Source organism: Muntiacus reevesi, unplaced genomic scaffold (assembly GCF_963930625.1).
Source record: "Muntiacus reevesi unplaced genomic scaffold, mMunRee1.1 SCAFFOLD_232, whole genome shotgun sequence".
Taxonomy (NCBI): Eukaryota; Metazoa; Chordata; class Mammalia; order Artiodactyla; family Cervidae; genus Muntiacus; species Muntiacus reevesi.
Genome location: NW_027077937.1, coordinates 1 through 18,248, shown reverse-complemented (window position 1 = coordinate 18,248; position 18,248 = coordinate 1). Strand labels below are relative to the sequence as shown.

Here is an 18,248-nt window from a genome sequence, read left to right as displayed (position 1 = left end):
CTCAGTGTTCACAGAGCCAGCTAAGTTACTAAACAGTTTAGCTTATTATTTCTAAAATGGTTTTAAAACTCCACTCATAATTTTTTTTATCAGAGGGAGTATAAAATTATTTAGTACAGTGGAGATTCCTTCCAAGAGCTTTCAGTGAATACAGGATTGTTAATGCATTTAATGTATAAATGTGCAAGTTCATTCTATTAAATTTTCACTGTATTAAATTATTTACTTGAACTCTGTTTTCTTCAGAAATCAGAACTTGGAAGTGTAGTCTTTAAATTTAAGTACATCAGCTTAGGAGACTTAAAAGTGTGGGGGAGGTTTACACATGTAGATATTTTTACCTGAATATTTGCATCAAATAGTACATTAAAAGACTAGTAAAGGTTTTTCTGTCATGTAATTTCTCAAGCAGTAGCTGACCAACTAAACATATGTTGCCTCTCTCGTTGCTTGGTGCTCCTGGTTCTTTGCATGTGTCTTTTCAACTAGAGCTTTAACTTCCTCTTGTGCGCGGTTTGTGCAGATTGCAGCTTGCTAACTTGTCTTTGTCTGTGACGCGTGCAGCCTAACCCGTCGCAGCCACACTGCCTGGAAAGGCAGTGCTGTCAGACGGGAAGCCGAGAGTGGGCGTGCTCGGCGTGTCAGCAGGTGCTCTCAGTGCGTGTGTGTGTCTAGGAGCCAGTCGTTCATCCTGGAGAAGCTGCGCCAGAAACACTGCTTGCTCTGGGTTGCCAGGGCTTGGCCAGAAAGAAAACCAACAGAAAGGAAGTGGGATGACTGCATCCAAGAAATGTGTGGCATGGTTAAACATGTATGGTGGGTAGTCAGAAACTTATAAAAAGTCTTAACCGTTATACTTTTGTTTTCAGGCTGTGTTTAGAAACTATAAAATTTCTTGTACGTATGGTCAGATTTTGCATAATGAAACCAAAGTTTGTCTCTAACTAACTGTATATCATATTTGTTGTTGTTATTTTTTACTTTACATATACAAATATGATTTGTATATCATATTTTTTATCACTTATTTTATTATTTGTCCCTTCTGACCATCAGTGAATAATACAGGTTTAGCTGAGAAATAGTCAAGAAGAATAAAAATGTTTTACTGTTTAAATTTAATTCTGAATAGAAACATCACATTTTCTTGTAAAAATAGAATCCTTTAATAGTTTGGTGTATGTAGGATATTGTGCAGACATATTGTTCTCATTTTTCCTCATAGCTATGATAGATACCTATGTTTATACCTAAACTCAGATGTCCCATATTAATATAGTTAACTATGTATGTGTTATGTTAGTTGTATTTTAAATACAACAAATATTCAGGGTTTTGTTTTTGTTGTTAGTTTTTCTCTTTTCGTTTTGTTTAGTTTTTAAAAGAACTTTAATCAATTCACTTGCTGAAAAAACAGGAATGTCTGAGTTCAGGAATGTATTAAGTTGAGTCATGTGTAATTGACGTTTTTAGTAGGACAAGATTAATTGAGTGTTGGTAGTTTCATTTGGTTCAGCCTAATATGTTGATTCAATGTAGAGGCAAATAATATTGGAATATGGCAGTTTTTTTCTAGAAATACAATCATTATGTTAGCTAGTATTCTAGGGGGTCAGTGACTTTCATCCATAGTCATGTCTTCTGAGTGGAAAAGAACTCCTCATCTACTTTTGAAAAATCATCAGACAACTGTGATGAGACTGGGCAGGGCACAGTGTGATCTCTAAGATCCCTTTCAGTCTTATTCTGTGATTCTGTATGATTTCACCTGTCTTTACATAGGCTCAGAAGTAGAACACAAATCTTAATGAAAGAGGAAGACACTCTACATCCTCTTCATGTGGCAGAGTTGTGCCCTAACCCATATGAGCCCCAGAAGAGCAGGACAGCAGAAGGGAGCCCTGATGGATGCCATGAACCTTTCATTCGTGAAGGTCACAGCTTTTAAAGGTTTATCATTTCCCAGGTCTTCACGGGAGTTCCGGGAAATTAACCGGGTCTACTTCCAGTCTAAATAAGCTCAGTGTTCAGAGCTCCGGGAACCACCGGTCTCAGTCATCTTCCTTGCTGGACATGGGAAACATGTCGGCCTCTGATCTCGATGTCGCCGACAGAGCCAGGTTTGATAAGGTAAGATAAAATGACGCATGTTTCTTAAACATTACTGTCAGTTTTCTAGCACCAGTTTGTTACTGCTTTAATTGTGTTCAAAGATTTGGGCTCTATTGACTCTTTTAATTAACCGTGTCTTACTTTCCATTTCTGAATCTAAAAAAAAAAAAAAAATAACTGGTCAAATGGCAACTGAAATGTGATTCATCAATTAAATGACATAACAGCTTTATTAAAATTTGTTATAAATCATAAAGAGCTTGCATTGTCAATCCAGTTATTTGAGTGACTACAAAGAGGAAACAACTTTTATGAAGCTAAATTGTTTAAATAAAGTTTTATCACTCTGTTCCTCTTTCCAGATTCCAAGTGAGTAATTGTTGTCAGTTTTGTTTTAGGTATGTTCTGACCCTGTTATGCCTCATCAATACTGCATTGTCTTGTCAATCTTGGAAGTATTTGTTTGGGGGATTCTATTAAGATTATAGATAAAGCTTCCCTGGTTGCTGCAGAAAAGTGATTAAATGTGGAATGTTATTTTAAGCGTTTTGTTCAGTTCTTTGTAGAATCATTTTGGTTTTCTTCAGATCTTTGAACAGGTACTGAGTGAACTGGAGCCCCTGTGTCTGGCAGAACAAGACTTCATAAGTAAATTTTTCAAACTACAGCGACATCAGAGTATGCCTGGAACTGTGGTATGGGTGACATTTATTTACTAGCTCATATTTGTGATCTATATCATAATTAGCCTAATCATTATGTTGTCATAATTTCAATATCAGAACAGAAAGAATTTACATTGTAAGGATTTTTAAAGTAATTTTTATCATATAAGATAATAAAAAAAAAAGGATAGTGTTTGAGCATCTAATCTAATATTCTAGACTATCTTAGGCCTAAACATTCTCCAAATTGATGAGTGGGGGAAATGTCTGAGTTTACTTGGCAAAAAATATTTTTAAAAAGCAAATTTATTGTTTTAGTGATCAAGAAAAAGTAAATAGAATTAAAAAATTACAATGATGTTTTAATGTATATTTGTTGTTATTTAGTCACTAAGTCGTGTCTGACTCTTTGCAACCCCGTGGACTGTAGCCCACCAGGTTTCTCTCTCCATGGGATTCCCCAGGCAAGAATACTGGAGTGGATTGCCAGTTCCTTCACCAGGGGATCTTCCCAACCCAGGGATTGAACCCGTGGCTCCTGCATTGGCAGGCAGATTTCTTTCCTGCTGAGCCACCAGGGAAGCCCCCATGGTCTTAAAAAATAAATGAAAGCAAGCAAGAGAAAAATGGAGAGCCTCAAATCAGAATCTTTCTTATGGCTTTCTTACTATGAGACTGAGAGAGTAACAGGCGGGAAGGCCAAGGGTCTCCAAATGGAGGAATGAGGCTGTAAGTGCCAGACATTTTTATCTCTCCTAACCGGCAGAAAATGAAGAAGGAATTCATAGGGCCTGGACTCCATCTCAGGCCTGTCCGTGCTGATCGTGCTCGGCTGCCTCTCCAGTGGACTCTGAACTCTCTGCTTAGTGCCTGTGGGAACGACAATGGAAGGATAAGACCCCCTCCGGACAGGGGAACCTTGAAGATCATATCCAGGTTACTCATCGCCTAAGAGAAAAGAGACACTAATCACCCCTGACACTATCTATCAGAATGTAAGCACAGGCTTATCGGTTATTAACTGTTTGGAATGTAACTGCAGGCTGATTGATTATTGACTGTTTGAACACATAACACGGGAATGATGGGGTTATTGTAGTTGTATTTACCCTGCCTTTGTTTATGTAAGTCTCAAGGGAATTGAGGTGGTGGGTTTGGACACGTACACATGGGGTATAAAAGATTTTCACAAATGCTGGACGGGGTCCTTGGCTAAGAGGTGACTCTGCCTTGGGCCCGCCGGTGTAATAAACTGCACTCCACTATCTGCATTGTCCTTCTGAGTGAGTCTGTTTCCCGGAAATCGTGGCTATAACATTTGGTGCGTTGGCTGGGAAACTCCTCGCTTTGAGGAGACAGGTCTCATTTGAGGCCACCCCGAGGCTTTGTAGCTTGAATCTCCTAGAGGGGGGAAGGCGCCTCGCCCCTCTGGAAGGATTCTGCTTTTCAACGCCCGGACCTTTCACGTAAGCAGGTAGTGGACGGCAGCAGGGGAACTGAGCGCTCAGGTGAGGAGGAGCCCACCCAGCAGGGTGGAAGAGGGGGCCTGATCACCCCCCTGGGAGGGACTAGAAGGAGCGGGGACCCACAGGAGCCTGGAATAGGCAGGTGGCGATTGCTTGGTACACAGGTTGACGAGCGTGCTAGGGTTTAAGAAGGAAATTTGTGAAGGACATTTAGGAGGTGTGTCCACGCCGTCTCGGGGAAAATTATTACCAAGCGATCGCCAGGGGATTCTTAGGATAAGAAACTGGTCCGTGTATGCTCGTATTCTGCCCTCCCCCAGGAGGTGTCCCGTCTGCTGTGAAATTCTTGACCCCCTCGGAATTGTTAGGCTAGAAGGAGGGGGATACAGAAGTGAGTATGAATTGGCTTTTCCGGAGATGGCCTGGGACATGAGATATTTAACCCATCTGTGTTTTCATCCGCACCTGATCAAGCCCACCAAGGCAGAATGGACTTTAAGGGAGAAACAGTCTCGGACCATGTGATGTTCTGGTTCAGCTGTGCTGACCGGCAGGTGAAGACACGCCAAACCCCCTTCTCCCTCTGGGGTCTGGCAGGTAAGGCTCTTCTCTCCCCAATTAGAAAGGAGGCAGAATGGCAATTTAAGTGTCACTGAGTGGAAATATGAGAAGTACATAGGGTACTGAGAACTTCGTAGACAGAACGAAAAGGAAAAGTAGAAGAAGGTCCGAGAAGGTAAGCGAGATGGGGGAAAGTGAATCTAAGGCAACTGTATTGGAGTGCATGATTAAAAATTTAAAGAAGGGATTAGGAGGAGACTATGGGGTGAAGATGAAGCCTAACTGCCTCCACATACTCTGTGAGGTCGAATGGACCCCAATGGGAGCAGGATGGCCACCAGAGAACACCGTGAACTTAAAAATAATGGAAGCAGTCTACACAGTAGTCACAGGCGAGCCAGGACACCTGGATCAATATCCATCTATTGACTCATGGCTAGGGTTAGCTAAAGACCCTCCTACTTGGACAAGGTTCTGTATCCAGAAGGGAAAGGGAAAAATATTAATGGCACAAAAATTGACTGATGATAAAAAAGGAAATTCTACAGGATTTGGACGGGGATGACCTGACCCCTCCCCCATGCTGGATAATGACACGCCTGCCTCCCAGTGCTTCACCAGGACCGGAGGCTGCCTTAATGCCCGATCCAGGGCCAGGTGAAGTTTCTGCAACAGCCACTGCTCCTCCGCCAGCTTTCCCGGAGTTCGTAGAGCCTCCGTTTGGGCAGGCTCCGATCCCGGTGACAGAAGCCTCTGGCCAACACTGCCAGGATCCGGCTCCAACCGAACCGCCCAAGCTATACCTGCCTCTCCCGGTGAGTACTGACAAGAGGGGGAGGGAGACGTTGGAATTAAGCAGAGACTGCGCTCTGCCAGAGAGCCGGAGGGAATAAAAGAGAACAGACAAGAGACTTACAGTGCTAGCTGCTGCTCTGGGAAAGTCTATCTTGGGCCCTCCAGAAAACCTCATCTGCCCCAGGGACAGGACAGTCCTTCAACGGTCCCAAGGGAGGCCCCGGTCCCCGTTACAGCCAAACCAGTGTGCCCGGTGCATGCTTTTGGCCACTGGAAGAATGAATGCCCTAAGGCAAGGAGGGAAGAGGAAGCTCCCGCAGTTGTGGGGCTTGCTGACTTGGAAATTAACTAGGGCTGCCAGGGCTCAGAGATATCAGGTCCCTGAGAGCCCATGGTAACCGTAAAAGTGGGGGACCAAAACATTGACTTCATGGTGGATACAGGAACAGAACTGTCGGTAGTAACAAAACCTGTGGCACCACTGTCCAAAAAGACTACCGCTGTAACTGGGGTGTCGGGAGAAGAGATGATTAAATCGTTTTGCCAGCCCAGAAAATGTCAGATGGAGGGGGGACACCAAGTGACATTCCTGAGTGCCCAGTACCCCTGTTGGGAGGAGAGCTCTCCAAACTAGGAGCACAGGTGACTTTCTCCCCTGAGAAGAGGCCCACCTTCTGGACGGACTCTATGACTTATTTGCCCTCTCTCTCAGTGCCAACCCAAGATGAGTGGAGGTTGCATGAGCCCCTGAAGGCAGAGCCGGGTGGGCCGGAAGAGCATGAGAGAGCTAACTCAATTGTTCCCTGAGGTCTGGGTGGAAGACAACCCCCCCTCCCCCCAGGCTGGCTGAACATCACGCCCCAGTGATAATGGGACTCAATCCAGGTACCATCCCAGTTAGAGGGCACCGGTACCCGCTATGGATGGAGCCTGAGCTGGCATATTGCCCTACATCAATAGATTGAAACAAGCAGGCCTTCTAGTAGAGTGCCAGTCGGCTTGGAATACGCCAATCCTGCCAGTCAAAAGGGAAGGAGGACAGGACTATAGGCCTGTACAAGATCTCAGGCTAGTCAACCAGGCTACTGTGACTTTACAGCCCACTGTTCCAAACCCCTATACCTTGCTTAGCCTCCTTCCGCCGAGGACTAAAGTTTACACTTGCCTAGATCTCAAGGATGCCTTCTTCTGCGTACACCTCGCCCCAGCATCACAGCCCATAATTGCCTTTGAATGGGAAGATCCAGTCGGGAGCACCAGATAACAAAGGCTAACTCCACAGCCATCTTTGGGGAAGCCTTGGCTTCTGATCTGAACTCATTCCATCCGGAAGAGTATGGATGTCAGCTCCTACAATATGGAGATGACCTGCTGCTGGCTGCCTGAGACCAAGGAAAAATGCTAGAAAGGGACAAATGCACTGCTCCAGCTGTTGATGAAAGCAGATTACCGGGTGTTGAAAGAGAAGGCACAATCTACAAAGAGGAGGTAAGGTATCTGGGGTTTGTTTTAAAAAAGGGCTCAAGGTTCGAGACCCTAATTGGGTCTTATATACTGATGGCACTCGCATGATAAAACAAAGACAACAGCTGTTGGGTTAGCCAGAGCAGAAGGGGCCATCAAGACTGAAAAGAGATGGTGGGAATTGTCAGGTGACAAATTATTGGTACCAGAGGAGCTGGCACACACTCTGGTAAGCCAAACACACCAAGCGACCCACCTAGGCCATGCTGTCTGCTCACAGGTTAATGCTGCCTCTCGGGTATTCAGACAAAATCCTCTGGGTATTCACCTGAAAGGCATGCTGCCCCTTGAACACCTGGGAGTGGACTTCACTAAAATGAAACCTCACCGACACTACCATTATCTGCTGGTCATGGTATGTGCATTCTTGAGATAGGTAAAAACTTTTCCTACCTGGACTGAAAGAGCATCAGAAGTAGCCTGGTGGCTGCTTAGGAAAATGGTTCCCAGATTTGGATTTCCTACCAGCATTGGATCAGGCAATGGCCCGGCTTTTGCAGCTGATTTAGTACAAGTAAGCAAAACTTTAAACATCAAATGGAAACTGCACACTGCATATAGGCCCAGAGTTCTGAGATAGTGGAATGAACCAACCAGACACTTAAAGAGACTGACTGCTCCTGAGTGGACTTGCTTCTGACGGCTCTGCTCAGACTCAGGATGACCCCACAGTCCCAAGGCTATTCTCCATACGAAATTGTGTATGGGAGGCCTCCTCCCATAATAAAACAGGTGTCAACAAATTTGCCTCAGGTAAGGGGGGATAAGATTTCACAGCAGATGGAACTGGGTAAGGTAATAAATTGGGTAACTAAGTTTGTACAAGAAAGGGTGCCGTTCCCCCTTGGGGAACAGATTCATGAGTTTACACTTGGTGACCAAGCATGGGTCAAAGATTGGGAACATGATTTGCTAGCCCTTTGGTAAAAGGGCCCTTATGTTATTCTAACTACCCCTACTGCAGTTAAAGTTGCAGGTATTGTCCCTTGATCCATCACACCAGAGCAAAGAAGGCATACCACGCTGACCCGGAGGACGCCAAGTGTACCACCCAGAAGGACCCCACCGACCCACGGGAAACCAAGATCATTCTGAGGAGAAAGAAGAAAACGAGGTCCCGGACGAGCCCTCTACAGGATGGAGCTGGGTAAACGACTCCTGCTGCTCGGCCTCATCAACGCAATTCTGAACCTGACCACTGCTCCTGCACAGGACAACGTCTTCATCTCGTGGGCCACAACTCTGCCAACTGTTGGGTGTGTGGGGCTATGCCCCTGTCAGTAATGGACAGACTCCCCTGGTGGGTATCGCCACTCTGTTCCTCTCTCCAACCATAACCTGTCTTTGCTCTCCTGGTGTAAAAAGAAGCCATCAATGGGCCAGGGACATAGGGTTACATTTAACATGAGCACCAGCCTTACAGAAGTAACAAAGGCTTATACCTCATATGTGAAAAATAAAAAGGAGAAGTGTTCTTTACAAAAGGGGGACAGGCCTCCCGGTACCTTGAGCAATACTACTAGGTCTGGGATGAACATTTCTGGATGACTCCTGAGAAAGGACAGTTGATTACCCCTGCTACTATTTGCTGGGAACAAAAAAAAAAAAGAAAGTTAGATTTGGAGACCACCCCCTAGACCCAAAAGAATTAAAATATATGGGTTATTTACCCCCTGAACAATGTAAACAAATCTTGGAAGTTACCTATCACCCCAATCAATCTGTTCAGTGACCTGTTTCCGACTGGAAATATAATCCTGGAATGTGCTGGGTAGCCCCCAATGGGACCCAGTGGCTCTGTGGGCTTAACTTATGGCCATGGTTACCAGTTGGCTGGGTGCGGCGTTGCACATTAGGATTTGCTTTCGCCCATGGCAGAATTAAGCCTAGCCTGCACCAGCCTCCAGTAAACCCGCCTTATCTGCATGCAAAATGGACACGATCTGTGTTCCAATGGTATGACTATCTTGCTGCCTTGTTTGTACCCTCTGTAGGGACAACGGATATCATGGTTAAAGTAGAGGCCTTAACTAATTTCACTAAACAGGCCCTCTTAGACAGTACAAAAGCCATTCAAGCTTTGAATGAGAAACAAATTCAGATGAGGAAGGCAGTAATTCAAAATAGGATGGCATTAGACATACTCACAGCAGCCCAAGGAGGGACTTGCACCGTAATTAAAGTTAAATGTTGTGTGTATATCCCTGACCTGTCTGAAAATGTATCTACTGCCTTGAAGGATATGAAAAATCAAGTGAAAGCCATGTCTAATGAAAATATTCCCTTTTGGACTTCAGTTCTCTCCTGGGTAAAGGGAGACTGGTAGAAAACCATTGTAACTGTTGTTATAGTAATCTTAATCATACTGCTCTGTGGGCCCTGCTTCCTATAATGTCTTGTGAATTTTGTAACCCAGAGGTTGATAGCATTCTCTCATATGGGTGGCAGGAGGGCTAAGGTACAATATATCTCAATAAATGATGCTCGTTATGGAAACTAAGAGCATCAAGAGGGGGGAATGAAGAAGGAATTCATAGGGCCTGGACTCCATCTCAGGCCTGTCCGTGCTGATCGTGCTCGGCTGCCTCTCCAGTGGACTCTGAACTCTCTGCTTAGTGCCTGTGGGAACGACAATGGAAGGATAAGACCCCCTCCGGACAGGGGAACCTTGAAGATCATATCCAGGTTACTCATCGCCTAAGAGAAAAGAGACACTAATCACCCCTGACACTATCTATCAGAATGTAAGCACAGGCTTATCGGTTATTAACTGTTTGGAATGTAACTGCAGGCTGATTGATTATTGACTGTTTGAACACATAACACGGGAATGATGGGGTTATTGTAGTTGTATTTACCCTGCCTTTGTTTATGTAAGTCTCAAGGGAATTGAGGTGGTGGGTTTGGACACGTACACATGGGGTATAAAAGATTTTCACAAATGCTGGACGGGGTCCTTGGCTAAGAGGTGACTCTGCCTTGGGCCCGCCGGTGTAATAAACTGCACTCCACTATCTGCATTGTCCTTCTGAGTGAGTCTGTTTCCCGGAAAGCGTGGCTATAACAAAAAGAACAAACCAGCGATCTGTTTTTCCTTCTCTATACAAAATTAAAAGGAGGTTTCTCCTAACATTCTGTGTGGCCATGACACCTGGTCTCACCTAAAGCTAACTACTCCCAAACCTTGAGTTAACCAATACATTTCTTTTTCGTATGGAAATGTTGTCTTAAGCTATGTTAATGAACCCCAGACTCCATCTTCAAGTTGGTTCCGCCAAAGGGCCTAACTTACTTGTTCAGGTATTGTTCCCCTAATCTATGTAAACGAAACTATTTGTTGGTACAAGGTGCAAGTCAATAGTTTTATGGCCTGGGATGAATTATCTGGTGCCATTCTAGATTTTATGACATTCCTTTCTTTTCATTAACAGACTGTGAGTGACTATATACCATACAGCTAAAGACTAGGAGGGGGGTACTCTTTTGCCCCCTTCTGATGCCTATGTCAGAAGCTTTCTCTATCTCCTTTATACTTTAATAAAACTTTATTACACAAAAGCTCTGAGCGATCCAGCCTCGTCTCTGGCCCCGGATTGAATTCGTCTCCTCCGGAGGCCAAGAATCCCGCGTCTTATCGTTCAGCAACAACCTTTCATCTTGAGGGCTCGTCCGGGATCCTTCAGGACAAGGTAAGGATGCTTGGAGCTCTACTTCTTTGTTCTCCTAGCGAACACGTTTTCCGCTGTTCTTTACTAACTCTAAGGTGTGCTTGTGTGAATGAATGAAAGGCCCTGCTCTGCGCTTCCTCGGCGACCTCATAAGGCTTATGGCAGAAACTTGTCGGGGGTTTATACCGACCTGCCAATGCCAAGAGGCAACCAGTGTCCCCTTTGGGAGCCGGCCAGAAACGGGCAAAGCATGTGGACCGAACTCTTTTTTCTCGGTCAAACTTTTCGGTCTCTGACCATTTCATAACTCCTTGGGAATTAAAAGTACTAACCTTATCTCTCGGATCTTAGGCTTTCAAGAGACTTGTAACCTATGTTGCTACTCTACTGTGGTCTAGGTCTCAAACTTGGATTGGTAGTTAGGAAGCGCCTAGCCTCGCTAGGCATGGAAAGTTTGGAAGCTAGATGGAGCTCTAACTCCCAGAGCATCTCTGATGTTAAAGGTTACTTGGATTGGAACTGCAATGGTTTTTTTCTTTTGGTAACACTGGCTCTTACTGGAGCAGAGGAGGCTCTTATACCGGTGTGGTGACTCTTGGAAGGAACATCTCAGTTTCATGTTTGTATCAGTCTTATTGTGGTCAGGAATATACTCCGGGTCGTGCACAGGCACTCAGGTGACGAATGTGTCCCCCAGAGGTCTTGGCTTGGGAGGCATTCCGGAAGGTTACTCTGATTGCACCCTGGGTGGCATCAGAGGCAAGTGAGGTGAAGAGCTGGACGTCAGTCAGGGATGCCATCAGGTCTACCCTGGGTGCATCCCCACCCCGTCTCGGTGGTAGAACCGGGAGGGACGAGTGTGACGCCTGCGTCGGTAAGGGACAGACTAAGTCCGACCAGGAAGGAAAAGCTTTTGGTGTAATGTCTGTCTACACCCCCATCTAGAGCAGGGAGGGACGCCTCCGGTAGAAAAATGGCGCTGGTCGCTTTTTTTCTCTCTCACAGATGGGAGCTAACAATTCCAGCCTCACTCCTTTGAACTGTATCCTGCAAAACTGGGATAGATGTGATCCCCAGGGCTTAAAGAAGACACACCTGGTCTTCCTATGTGATACTGCATGGCCGCGGTACCCACTGGAGGATGGCGAACGGTGGCCAGTTGGAGGGTCTCTTAAGTATAATACTGTTTTACAATTAAAACAGTTCTGTAAAAAGCAAGGGAATTGGGTAGAAGTAGTGTATATTAGAGTGTATTAGAGCTTTTAAAGGTGTTACTCTGCATTATGACCTTACTTGGAAGGATGTGATGTATATCTTGGGACAAACGTTGACTGCCGACTCAAAGCCTCGAGTTTTGGGTAAAGCGGTTGCTTATGGAGATGAATGGCTTGGTAATGAATCAGTGGGAAAGAGGGAGGACGAGATGACTGCCCTCCCCACTGGGAGTCAGGCGGTCCCAGCTACAGAACCAGACTGGGACTCTAACACTGCTAAAGGAAGATGGGATCAGAGTCATTTTGTCAGATGTATTCTTGAAGGACTCAGGCAGGCGCGTTCTAAGCCTTTAAACTATGGCAAACTGGCAGACATAGAACAAGAAGAGAAGGAAGCTCCTGGTAAATTCCTAGACAGACTGAGAGAAGCCCTTCGCAGATTCACTGAGATTGATCCCGAAAGTGAAGAGGGGAAAGTGATCTTAAAGGATAGATTTCTCACTCAGTCGGCTCCAGATATTCGCCGTAAGTTATCAAAACGGGCGTATGGACCAAATCAGTCTGTAGATAATCTGTTACAACTGGCTCAGACAGTCTATTATGGTAGGGAATATGAGGAAAAGAAAGAAAGGCAGAGAAAGACGAAGGAAAAGGCGGAAGCCCTCGCAATGGCTATGAAAACCGTTCTTAAACAGCCTGAGAAAAATGCCCAGAGGGACCCAGGTGAAAAGGGATGGGCTTGCTATGGCTGTGGAAAGGAGGGGCATCTCAAGCGGGATTGCCCTCAGGCGTCTGAGCCGCCCCCGGCTCCATGTCCGGTCTGCAAGGGACCACACTGGAGGAGAGACTGCCCCCAGAGGTGTAGGTCTCAGGGGTCTGACTCTCAAGACAATCAGGACTGAAGGTGCCCGGGGGTCCCCACACAAGCTCCCGTCCTAATTACACCTGAGGAACCCCGGGTATTGATAACGGTGGGAGGCCAATCCGTCAATTTCCTTTTAGATACTGGGGCAACTTACTCCGTGCTTACTGAAGCCCCTGGCCCACTTTCTTCCCGATCCGCTTCCGTAATGGGACTGTCTGGACGAGCCAAAAGGTATTACTTCAGTTATTCTCTATCGTGCAACTGGGATTCTGTGCTATTTTCACACGAGTTTCTTATCGTGCCAGAATCACCCTCACCCCTTTTGGGGAGAGATATACTGAGCAAGGTCCATGCCTCTGTTTTCATGAATATGGAGCCCTCCCTTTCTCTCCCTTTAGTTGAAGAAAATGTGAATCCTAGAGTATGGGCTGATGGAAAATCTGTGGGTCGAGCACAAAATGCTATTCCTGTAGTTGTCAAGCTCCAAAGACCCACACTTATTCCCACATAAGAAGCAGTATCCACTGAAACCTGAAGTTAAGGAAGGGTTAAAACCCATCATTGAAAATTTAAAGGAGCAGGGACTATTAGTTCCCTGTAACAGTCCATGCAACACTCCTATTTTGGGTGTAAAAAAATCAAATGATAAGTGGAGATTAGTTCAAGATTTACGAATAATAAATGAGGCTGTGGTTCCTTTACACCCCGTGGTGCCTAATCCTTATACGCTACTGTCTGAAATTCCTGAACGAGCCAAATATTTTTCAGTAATTGATTTAAAAGATGCCTTCTCTTCAGTGCCTTTGGCAGAGGAAAGTCAATTTCTATTTGCCTTTGAAGACCCTACTCAGCCAGCTTCTCAGTTAACCTGGACAGTTTTGCCCCAGGGATTTCGTGACAGTCCCCACTTATTTGGACAAAGTTTGTCACGGGATCTACAAAACTTTAATAGCTCTAAAGCAGTAGTGTTACAATATGTAGATGATATTTTGCTCTGTGCTGAGACAGAGGAAGCTTGTTCACGAGCCTCAGAATTCTTAAACTTTCTGGCAGGCTGCGGTTACAAGGCATCAAGAGAAAAGGCTCAGCTTTGTCAACAATCTGTTAGATATCTGGGCCTAATCATATCAGAAGGGACTAGGGCCATAGGCCCCGAGAGAATTAAACCTATACTAAACCATCCCCTACCTATGACTTTAAGGCAATTGAGAGGATTTTTGGGAATCACAGGCTACTGTCGTATTTGGATTCCGGGTTATGGAGAACTTGCCCGGCCTTTATATAAACTTATAGCTGAAACTCAGCAGGCCCAAACTGACAAACTGGTTTGGTCTCCAGATACTCAAAAGGCTTTTAAGGTTCTTCAGACTGCTCTCCTGCAAGCTCCAGCTTTGAGTTTGCCCACAGGGTCAGAATTTAACTTGTTTGTCACTGAAAGGAAAGGTATGGCCTTGGGAGTTTTGACACAACCCCGGGGGCCTCACCAGCTACCTATTGCTTATCTAAGCAAAGAATTAGATGTAATTGCACGTGGGTGGCCCCACTGCCTAAGAGTAATTGGGGCAGCTGCTTTATTAGCACCTGAAGCTTTAAAAATAATTACTGGACGAAACCTTACTGTACTGACTTCTCATGATGTGAGTGGAATCTTAAATTCTAAGGTTAACATTTGGATGACAGACAGTAGGCTTCTTAAATATCAGTCACTGTTGTTAGAAGGACCAGTAACTAAGCTTTAAGTTTGTAGAAATTTAAATCCTGCTACTTTCCTTCCTGAGAAGGAAGATGAAACACCTGATCACGATTGTTCCCAATTTCTAACTTTAAACTATGCAGCTCGGGAAGATCTAATGGATACCCCATTAGACAATCCTGACATGGAAATATTTACAGATGGCAGTTCTTTTGTTCGGGATGGAAAGCGTAAAGCAGGTTATGCTGTGGTGACGGCTGAACAGGTTTTAGAAGCAAAATCTCTCCCCCAGGAAACCAGCGCCCAGTTAGCGGAGCTTGTGGCTCTGACCCGAGCTCTAGAGTTAAGCAAAGGGCAGCGAGTAAATGTCTACACTGATTCTAAGTATGCTTATTTGACTTTGCATGCTCATGCTGCAGTATGGAAAGAAAGACAGTTTCAAACAGCAACAGGGGAACCTATTAAGCATTTCAGAGAGATCCAGAGACTTTTAACTGCTATCTATTGTCCTAAAGAAGTAGCGGTTATGCATTGCAAAGGGCACAGCAGGGATGGGAGTAAAGTAGCCACCGGTAACCTGTTAGCAGACTCTCAAGCCAAAAAAGCGGCACTTTATGAAACCCCCTCCCGAAGACACGAGAGTTGCTGTAAACCAGTCTCCGGGCTCCCGGGCGTTTGCTCGGGAGCTGAGGGCCCCAGGCTCCCAGCCTCCCAGGCGCGGGTTAGGGTGGTGCGGACCCCAGGCTCCCAGGCTCCCAGGCTCCCAGGCGCGGGCTCATGTTCTGCGGACCCCAGGCTCCCAGGCTCCCAGGCTCCCAGGCGCCGGCTAGTGTGCTGCGGACCCCAGGCTCCCAGGCTCGCAGGCTCCCAGGCTCGGGCTTGGGTGCTGCGGACCCCAGGCTCCCAGGCTCCCAGGCTCCCAGGCGGGGGCTCGGGTGCTGCGGACCCCAGGCTCCCAGGCTCCCAGGCTCCCAGGTTACCAGGCGCGGGCTAGGGTGCTTCGGACCCCAGGCTCCCAGGCTCCCAGGCTCCCAGGTTACCAGGCGCGGGCTAGGGTGCTTCGGACCCCGGGATCCCAGGCTCCCAGGCTCCCAGGCGCGGGCTCGGGTGCTGCGGACCCCAGGCTCCCAGGCGCAGGATCATGAGCTGCATCTCCCAGGCTCCAGTGCAGGCACGGTAGCTGCCTCCCACAGGTTCAAAGGCAACCAGGCGCGGCTTCTGGAGCTGCGGGCCCAGGCTCACAGGCTCCCAGGCTCCCAGGCGCGGGCTAGGGTGCTGCGGACCCCAGGCTCCCAGGCTCCCAGGCTCCCAGGCTCCCAGGCGCGGTCTATGGTGCTGCGGACCCCAGACTCCCAGGCTCCCAGGCTCCCAGGCTCCCAGGCGCGGGCTAGGGTGCTGCGGACCCCAGGCCCCCAGCCTCCCAGGCTCCCAGGCTCCCAGGCGCGGTCTATGGTGCTGCAGACCCCAGACTCCCAGACTCCCAGGCTCCCAGGCTCCCAGGCTACCAGGCGCTGCTAGGGTGCTGCGGACCCCAGGCTCCCAGGCTCCCAGGTGCGGGCAAGGGTGCTGCGGACACCAGGCCCCCAGCCTCCCAGGCTCCCAGGATCCCACCCGCGGTCTATGGTGCTGCGGACCCCAGACTCCCAAGCTCCCAGGCTCCCAGGCGCGGGCTCGTGTGCTGCGGACCCCAGGCTCCCCAGCGCGGGCTCGGGAGCTGAGGGCCCCAGGCCCCCAGCCTCCCAGGCTCCCAGGCTCCCAGGCGCGGGATAGGGTGCTGCGGACCCCAGGCTCCCAGGCTCCCAGGCGCGGGATAGGGTGCTACGGACCCCAGGTCCCCAGGCTCCCAGGCTCCCAGGCGCGGGCTAGGGTGCTGCGGACCCCAGGCCCCCAGCCTCCCAGGCTCCCAGGCTCCCAGGCGCGGTCTATGGTGCTGCGGACCCCAGACTCCCAGGCTCCCAGGCCCCCAGGCGCTGCTAGGGTGCTGCGGACCCCAGGCTCCCAGGATCCCAGGCGCGGGCTAGGGTGCTGCGGACCCCAGGCCCCCAGCCTCCCAGGCTCCCAGGCTCCCAGGCGCGGTCTATGGTGCTGCGGACCCCAAACTCCCAGGCTACCAGGCTCCCAGGCGCGGGCTCGGGTGCTGCGGACCCCAGGCTCCCAGGCTCCCAGGCGCGGGCTCGGGAGCTGAGGGCCCCAGGCTCCCAGGCTCCCAGGCGCGGGCTAGGGTGCTGCGGACCCCAGGCCCCCAGCCTCCCTGGCTCCCAGGCTCCCAGGCTCCTAGGCGCGGGCTCGTGTGCTGCGGACCCCAGGCTCCCAAGCGCGGGCTCGGGAGCTGAGGGCCCCAAGCCCGCAGCCTCCCAGGCTCCCAGGCTCCCAGGCGCGGGATAGGGTGCTGCGGACCCCAGGTCCCCATGCTCCCAGGCTCCCAGGCTCGGGCTCGTGTGCTGCGGACCCCAGGCTCTCAAGCGCGGGCTCGGGAGCTGAGGGCCCCAGGCTCCCAGGCTCCCAGGCTCCCATGCGCGGGCTCACGTCCTGCGGACCCCAGGCTCCCACGCTCCCAGGCTCCCAGGCTCCCAGTCGCTGCTAGGGTGCTGCGGACCCCAGGCTCCCAGGCTCCCAGGCGCGGGCTAGTGTGCTGCGGACCCAAGGCCCCCAGCCTCCCAGGCTCCCAGGCTCCCAGGCGCGGTCTATGGTGCTGCGGACCCCAGACTCCCAGGCTCCCAGGCTCCCAGGCTCCCAGGCGCGGGCTCGGGTGCTGCGGACCCCAGGCTCCCAGGCTCCCAGGATCCCAGGCTCCAAGGCGCGGGCTCGGGAGCTGAGGGCCCCAGGCTCCCAGGCTCGCAGGCGCTGGCTAGGGTGCTGCGGATCCCAGGCCCCCAGCCTCCCAGGCTCCCAGGCTCCCAGGCTCCCAGGCGCGGGCTCGTGTGCTGCGGACCCCAGGCTCCCAAGCGCGGGCTCGGGAGCTGAGGGCCCCAGGCTCCCAGGCTCCCAGGCTCCCAGGCTCCCAGGCGCGGGCTCAGGTCCTGCGGACCGCAGGCTCCCAAGCTCCCAGGCTCCCAGGTTCCCAGGCGCTGCTAGGGTGCTGCGGACCCCAGGCTCCCCGGCTCCCAGGCGCGGGCTAGGGTGCTGCGGACCCCAGGCCACCAGCCTCCCAGGCTCCCAGTCGCGGTCTATTGTGCTGCGGACCCCAGACTCCCAGGCTCCCAGGCTCCCAGGCTCCCAGGCGCGGGATAGGGTGCTGCGGACCCCAGGCCCCCAGGCTCCCAGGCTCGCAGGCTCCCAGGCGCGGGCTCGGGATCTGAGGGCCCCAGGCTCCCAGGCTCCCAGGCGCGGGCTAGGGTGCTGCGTACCCCATGCTCCCAGGCTCCCAGGCTCCCAGGCGCGGTCTATGGTGCTGCGGACCCCAAACTCCCAGGCTCCCAGGCTCCCAGGCGCGGGCTCGGGTGCTGCGGACCCCAGGCTCCCAGGCTCCCAGGCGCGGGCTCGGGAGCTGAGGGCCCCAGGCTCCCAGGCTCCCAGGCGCGGGCTAGGGTGCTGCGGACCCCAGGCCCCCAGCCTCCCTGGCTCCCAGGCTCCCAGGCTCCCAGGCGCGGGCTCGTGTGCTGCGGACCCCAGGCTCCCAAGCGCGGGCTCGGGAGCTGAGGGCCCCAGGCTCCCAGGCTCCCAGGCTCCTAGGCGCGGGCTCAGG

The 18,248-nt window shown here is 50.1% G+C and overlaps 1 protein-coding gene across 5 annotated transcripts; it reads left to right on the top strand.

Moving 5' to 3' along the window:
• Positions 1-564: 564 nt before the first annotated feature.
• On the top strand, positions 565-14,542 carry LOC136155263 (exocyst complex component 1-like). Of its 5 annotated transcripts, none has more exons than XR_010660751.1 (5): positions 565-816; positions 1,967-2,130; positions 2,700-2,807; positions 10,683-10,812; positions 11,797-14,542. XR_010660751.1 is itself a non-coding variant. In XM_065917095.1 (5 exons), exons 1-4 carry the CDS (start codon positions 774-776, stop codon positions 3,727-3,729), a joined length of 501 nt encoding a protein of 166 aa, XP_065773167.1. In that variant the 5' UTR covers positions 565-773; the 3' UTR covers positions 3,730-3,772; positions 8,088-10,675. The 5 variants fall into 5 exon arrangements, 3 of the variants coding, with proteins under 3 accessions (XP_065773167.1, XP_065773168.1, XP_065773169.1); XR_010660750.1 differs by lacking the exons at positions 10,683-10,812; positions 11,797-14,542 and adding exons at positions 3,544-7,087; positions 8,088-10,675; XM_065917095.1 differs by lacking the exons at positions 10,683-10,812; positions 11,797-14,542 and adding exons at positions 3,544-3,772; positions 8,088-10,675.
• The last annotated feature ends 3,706 nt before the right edge of the window (positions 14,543-18,248 follow it).

Excerpts from the sequence above, each read along its gene's own strand:
- LOC136155263 (XM_065917095.1), top strand. The coding sequence starts at position 774 with ATGACTGCATCCAAGAAATGTGTGGCATGGTTAAACATGTATG. Across the intron at positions 817-1,966 it reads GGCATGGTTAAACATGTATG|GTCTTCACGGGAGTTCCGGG; the intron begins GTGGGTAGTCAG and ends ATCATTTCCCAG. Across the intron at positions 2,808-3,543 it reads AGAGTATGCCTGGAACTGTG|AAAATGAAGAAGGAATTCAT; the intron begins GTATGGGTGACA and ends CCTAACCGGCAG.